This window comes from Pelodiscus sinensis, chromosome 32, assembly GCF_049634645.1.
Source record: "Pelodiscus sinensis isolate JC-2024 chromosome 32, ASM4963464v1, whole genome shotgun sequence".
In the NCBI taxonomy this organism is placed as follows: Eukaryota; Metazoa; Chordata; order Testudines; family Trionychidae; genus Pelodiscus; species Pelodiscus sinensis.
Window position 1 is genome coordinate 2066143 of NC_134742.1, and position 6000 is coordinate 2072142.

At 60.7% G+C, this 6000-nt stretch overlaps 1 protein-coding gene across 1 annotated transcript in view; it reads right to left on the reverse strand.

Moving 5' to 3' along the window:
- LOC106731675 (uncharacterized) overlaps positions 1–5616 on the reverse strand; it is a 70205-nt gene extending 64589 nt beyond the window's left edge. Inside the window, exons 1-3 of the mRNA XM_075913355.1 lie at positions 5472–5616; positions 3591–3690; positions 2022–2148 (exon numbers count right to left, since the gene is read on the reverse strand). Coding sequence (XP_075769470.1) covers positions 2022–2148; positions 3591–3635 — 172 coding nt within the window. The 5' untranslated portion in view covers positions 3636–3690; positions 5472–5616. The remainder of the gene's footprint in view (positions 1–2021; positions 2149–3590; positions 3691–5471) is intronic.
- Between the last annotated feature and the right edge of the window lie 384 nt (positions 5617–6000).

Consider the following 6000-nt stretch of genomic DNA (forward strand, 5'->3'; position numbering starts at 1 on the left):
GAGACAAGCGAACAAGTCTAGGCGAGGGAGGAGGAGAAACGATTTCCCGAGGCGGGTGGGGAAGCCCTGGGAGGGGTTCCCTAGGGAGGGGGTGGACTCTCCAGCCCTAGAGGTTTTTAAGTCCCGGCTTTACCAAGCCCTGGCTGGGATGATGGAGTTGGGGAATAGGCGTGCCCCAGGCGTGTGCCAAGTGTGCCCCGGGCGTGCGCCAAGCGTGCCCCGGGCGTGCGCCGGGGCAGGTCCGACTTATTCATTAGGCACAATACCTAGGGCCCACAATACTTTTAGGGACCCACGAAAATGTTTAAAATTTCTTTTAAAAAATCAGAAGACAGACAAAAAAAGCCTTTTGGGATCGAAGAAAATGTTTTTCGCCCCCTCCCATCAGGGGAAAAAAAAACCCGAACTTTTAGGGCCCACAAAAATCTATTACATTTTGCCTAAAACAGAAAAAACAATAAAATGAAGTATTTAAAGTCCTAGAAAAATTATTAATTTTTTTTAAATGGTGGGAAGGGACCCACGAAGGCAAAGTGCCTACGGCCCATGAAAGTCAGAATTCGGCCCCGTGCTGACGCACGCTCTAATGTCTCAAAAAAAAAACAAACAAAAAAAAAAAAAGTGGCTTTGCATTTTAATTTAATCGCGAGCCGCTTTTTAAAGTCAAGTTTAGTTAATTTAAAAAAAAAAAAAAAAAATTCAGTGGAGTTAAGTTTTAGTTTGCCGAGTAAAAATAAGTGTCCGTGATGACGGAGTCTTCAATAAATGTTCGCCTTTAAAAAAAAAGTTTAAATTTAAATTCCCGGGGTGCCGGGCTGCTCAGAGGATTCTGGGAGCCTGGGGCAAAGCAGTTTCGGGGGCCCCTTCCTGGCACTCCCCGTCTCAGACCTTCTCTTGGGAGCCCCCGCGAGGCGTGGGGCAAGATGGTCAGCCACCCGCCGGCCTCCCGGGTAGATCCGTTTTGCCGGCTAGCCTAGAATTCACGGGGGGGGGTCATGTCTAGACTGGCAAGTTTTTCTGCAAAATCATCTGATTTTGCGGAAAAACTTGCCAGCTGTCTACACTGGCGGCTTGAATTTCCGGAAAAGCACTGACGATCTCATGTAACGTCATCAGTGCTTTTCCAGAAAAACTATGCTGCTCCTGTTCGGGCAAAAGTCTTTTTCCGAAAGATTTTTGCGCACAAGGGCCAGTGTAGACAGCTCAGATTTGTTTTCCGCAAAAAAGCCCCTATGGCGAAAGTGGCGATCGGGGCTTTTTTTACGGAAAAGCGCATCTAGATTGGCCACGGACGCGTTTCCGCAAAACGTGCTGCCAATCTAGACTTGCTTTTCCAAAAATGCGTTGAACGGAAAACTTTTCCGTTAAAAGCATTTCCGGAAAATCGTGCCAGTCTAGACGTAGCCGGGGGGCGCTGACGGAACCAGGACTGGACAGAGACGTGAGCATCCGGCTCTCGCAATCCACGTTGGTCCCCATCAGCCTGCACCTTCCGTGGCTTTCCGGTCATTTCAGTAACCCCGGGAGGGAAAAAACCGAACACGGACGGAAGCCAGCGTGGGTCCCCGGCTTCCCACCGCCGGCTCAGATCTCGGCGGAGAATAGCTGGAGACGCAACCGGTCTACATGGGCGACAGGGATGCGGGAGGGACTTTCGGCCACGTCGCCCGGGAAAAGGATTGGAGAGGAGGGGCCAAGAAAGCCACGCACGGCTGAGATCCGCGCGAGCTGTAAAGCCGTCGGTCTCTGGGACGAATCAGCGAGGGAGACAGAACCCGGCAGGATCGGAGAACCAGCCCGGCCGGGGTAGGAAACCCATCGCGTGGGGAAAAAAAACCTGAGGCTGAACTGGATCCCCCTCCTTCTAGCCCCACAAACGCTCACGGGTCCTGGCTCTGATCCGACCGAAGGAGCTAAGGGAAGACCCTGGAGCAGAAGCTAGCGTGGGGGGGGGGGGGTATCATACAGGACCCCCCCACAGCCCCTAAGTTCCTGGTACCCACCGGGACAGGCCTCCTTACCTAGCAAGGTCACGTTCGCATAATTCTCCTGCATGACGTCCCGGTAGAGGGCTCTCTGGCCCGGGTCCAGCAGGGCCCACTCCTCCTCGGTGAAATACACCGCCACCTCCTCGAAAGTCACCGGCATCTGGAGCAATAAAAGGAGACTCCCGCTTAACCCCAGTAGTCTCGGCAACCCCCTAACTCCCTGATTTGGGGTTTTTTTTTTTAGACCTATGAGAGTCCTGCCCTTCAAAAATCCTCTGGCAAGGAGTTCCACGGGTTAACTGTGTGCTGGGTGGAGGAAAAAAAGCACTGCTAAGGGTTCCATCTGCTAGGGGGCCTTTCTGCCAAGTGGAAGCCCTCAGAGGACAGGAACTTCTTGGCCTAGCCGGTTCAGCGGGCAATAGCCTACTACTGCCACTGGTTAGCCCAGGAGAAGAGAACAGATTATTACGCCCAGCAAGCGGCGTGACTTCTGTAGGTCACCAGATAGCCATCTGCCCGGGCGTGCTGCGTTTTACCAACCCTGCCTGCATACTAGTGCGAGGCAGCTCTCAAAGGCAGGCCAGTGAAAACTCTCGTGAAAGGCCCATTCACGCCACGGCAGCGCGTCTCCCCTGCTGCAGCATGAGGTTCCGAAGAGCCAAGAATTTCCCCCCACGCCGGGCAGTGCCAGAAATTTCTGCCAGCATCCAAGAGCTTGTGAAAACGAATGGTCGCCCCCCCGCAGCCGAGGTGGATGAGAACGGTTCTGCCCAGCGGCCATCCCCGCATGCCGTTAACCTGCGGAACTCCTTGCCAGAGGATGAAGGGCAGGACTTTAATGGGGCTCAAAAAGAGAGCTAGATAGATTCATGGAGGTTAGGGCCCGTCAATGGCTGCTAGCCAGGATGGATAGAGAAGGCGTCCCAAGCCTGTTTGTTTGGGAATGGGCGACAGGGGAGGATCTGTGAGGATTCCCTGTTCTGTTCACTCCCCGTGGCTAATAACTAGTGATGAACCGGTCCTCCATGAATGCATCTAGGTTATGAACATCCTGGTCTTCCCAATATCCTGAGGCAAGGAGTTCCACAAGTGGTGTGCGTGCTGGGGCACCTGGCATTGGCCACTGTCGGCAGAGAGGGCCCCGGCTGGATGGGCCTTTGGTCTGACCCAGCCTGGCTGTTCTTAGGGGAGCACCCCGCTCTCCCAGTCAGTGTGGGGTGCAGTCAATACACACCTCACCCCACGTGACCTGGCTTTCCTGGTGTGGCACTTTTTCCTCATGTCCAACCTCAACCTCCCTTGCTGCAGTTTGAGCCCATTGCTGCTTGTCCTGTCCTCAGAGGCCAAGATGAACAACTTTTCTCCCTCCTTCTTGTGACACCCTTTTAGATACTTGAAAACGGCTCTCATGTCCCCCCTCAGTCTGCTCCTTTCCAAACTAAACCAGCCCAGTTCTTTCCGTCGTCCCTCCTAGCTCCTGGTTTCTAGGCCTTGCGTCTTTTTGGTTCCACAGAGGGGTGGAGTAGACGTGATCCCTGGATTTCAAGAGGGGCCAGATGATTCGTCCCTCCCCCCATCCCCGCCCCCCCAGAATGCCCCTACCTTCACGGGCTGGGCTACCCCCCGGCCCAGCTGTGCCAAAGCCATGTCCCGGGCGCGGGGCACGATCCGGAGCCAGATGCAGCCGGGACCCTGCGGCAACCTGTCGGGGAAAGAAGTGGGAGGTGGGGGGGTTCAGAAGGGGCTTGGCTCCATGTCGCACCCCCATCCCCCTTTCTTCCCCCCCCCCCCCCACAGAGCTTTTCAAGCCCTCCCACCGCTCTGGGACCAGCATGTCTCCCCCTCCTTCCCCCCCCCCCCCGCTCCCTGACCAGTCATCCCCTCCCCCCACCGCTCCCGGACCAGCGTGTCTCCCCCTCCTCTCCCGCCTGCTCCCTGACCAGCCATCCCCTCCCCCCACCGCTCCCGGACCAGCGTGTCTCCCCCTCCTCCCCCCCCTGCTTCCTGACCAGAGCGTCTCCCCCCCCCCCCGCTGCTCCCTGACCAGCGTGTCTCCCCCTCCTCCCTGACTAGAGCGCCCCCCTCAGCTGCTCCCTGACCAGTCGTCCCCTCCCTCCCCCCACTGCTCCCGGACCAGCGTGTCTCCCCCTCCTCCCTGACCAGACCACCCCCCCCCAGCTGCTCCCTGACCAGTTGTCCCCTCCTTCCCCCCACTGCTCCCTGACCAGTCATCCCCTCCCCCCACCGCTCCCGGACCAGCGTGTCTCCCCCTCCTCCCCCCCCCCCCGCTTCCTGACCAGAGCGTCCCCCCCCCGGCTGCTCCCTGATCAGCGTGTCTCCCCCCCACTGCTCCCTGATCAGAGTGTCTCCCCCCCCTGCTGCTCCCTGACCAGAGCGTCTCCCCCCCCCCCGCTGCTCCCTGACCAGAGCGTCTCCCCCCCCCCCGCTGCTCCCTGACCAGAGCGTCTCCCCCCCCCCCGCTGCTCCCTGACCAGAGCGTCTCCCCCCCCGCTGCTCCCTGACCAGAGCGTCTCCCCCCCCCCCCGCTGCTCCCTGACCAGAGCGTCTCCCCCCCCCCGCTGCTCCCTGACCAGAGCGTCTCCCCCCCCCCCCCGCTGCTCCCTGACCAGAGCGTCTCCCCCCCCCCCTCGCTGCTCCCTGACCAGAGCGTCTCCCCCCCCCCCCCCGCTGCTCCCTGACCAGAGCGTCTCCCCCCCGCGCTGCTCCCTGACCAGAGCGTCTCCCCCTCCTCCCCCCCCCCCCGCTTCCTGACCAGAGCGTCTCCCCCCCCCCGCTGCTCCCTGACCAGAGCGTCTCCCCCCCCCCCCGCTTCCTGACCAGAGCGTCTCCCCCCCCCGCTCCCTGATCAGCGTGTCTCCCCCCCCGCTCCCTGATCAGCGTGTCTCCCCCCCCGCTTCCTGACCAGAGCGTCTCCCCCCCCCCGCTGCTCCCTGACCAGAGCGTCTCCCCCTCCTCCCCCCCCCTGCTTCCTGACCAGAGCGTCCCCCCCCCCGGCTGCTCCCTGACCAGTCGCCCCCTCCCTCCCTGACTAGGGCGTCCTCCTCCCCCCCCCCCCCCGGTTCCGGACCAGAGTGTCGTCCCCCCCTCCCACCCCGTGCCGGCTGCTCCCTGACCAGTCATCCCCTCCCTCCCCCCTCCGCTCCCTGACCAGGGCGTCTCCCGCCTCCGCTCCTCCCTCGCCAGCCTGTCCCCCCCACCCCAGCATGTCCCCTCCCCCCCCGCTCCCTGAGCAGCGCGCCCCAGGCAAGGGCAGCACTTTTCCCCCCGCCGGCCCCTCACCGTCTCCTCGCGGCTGCCGGAAGGGAGCTGGGAGGCGGGACACACACACCCCTCCCCCACCGCCACGGGTGGCTCCTGCGACCCCTGCCCGGCTCCCCCCTCCCCTCCAGGGCTGGGGGCTCGGGCCCTGGCTCCGCTCGGCTCCCAGTTCGCGCCCCCGGCCCGGCCCTTCGCGCCCCTCACCTGCAGCCGGCGCGCAAAAAGCGGGGCCCGGGAAGCAGCAGGCAGCCAGCGCTGACCCAGGAAGCTTTCGCCAGCCAGCGAGCAGCTAAGCCCGGCGGGTCCCGCCCCCCATATAGAGCCCTCAGCAGGGCCCTCTGGTGGTAGCAATTAGGGAAATTAAGTCACAAGGCTGAATCCGAGCCCATCCCCCTCCAGGCACTCATTTCAGCCAGATCTGGGCCGCCCAGGTGTGAACGCGGAGCCATGTGAACGCTGCTGCTCCCCATCCCCTCCACCGCGGGGCTCGCCTCCTCTCCAAAGAAAAGCTGGGAAAAGCTCAGAAAAAAAGCTCACAACTCTGAGGAGCGGCTGCTGCAGGAAGCTTTTTTCCCCCCTTCACACAAAAGCGCGGCCCACCTGTGGAACTCCTCGCCGCAGGATGTGGTGAAGCTCCAAATGGGTTAGCCCTCTGAGAAAAGGGCCGGGCGAAAACAACGGGTCCAAGGCTATGTCTAGACTGCAGGCTTCTTTCGAAAGAGGCTCTTTCGAA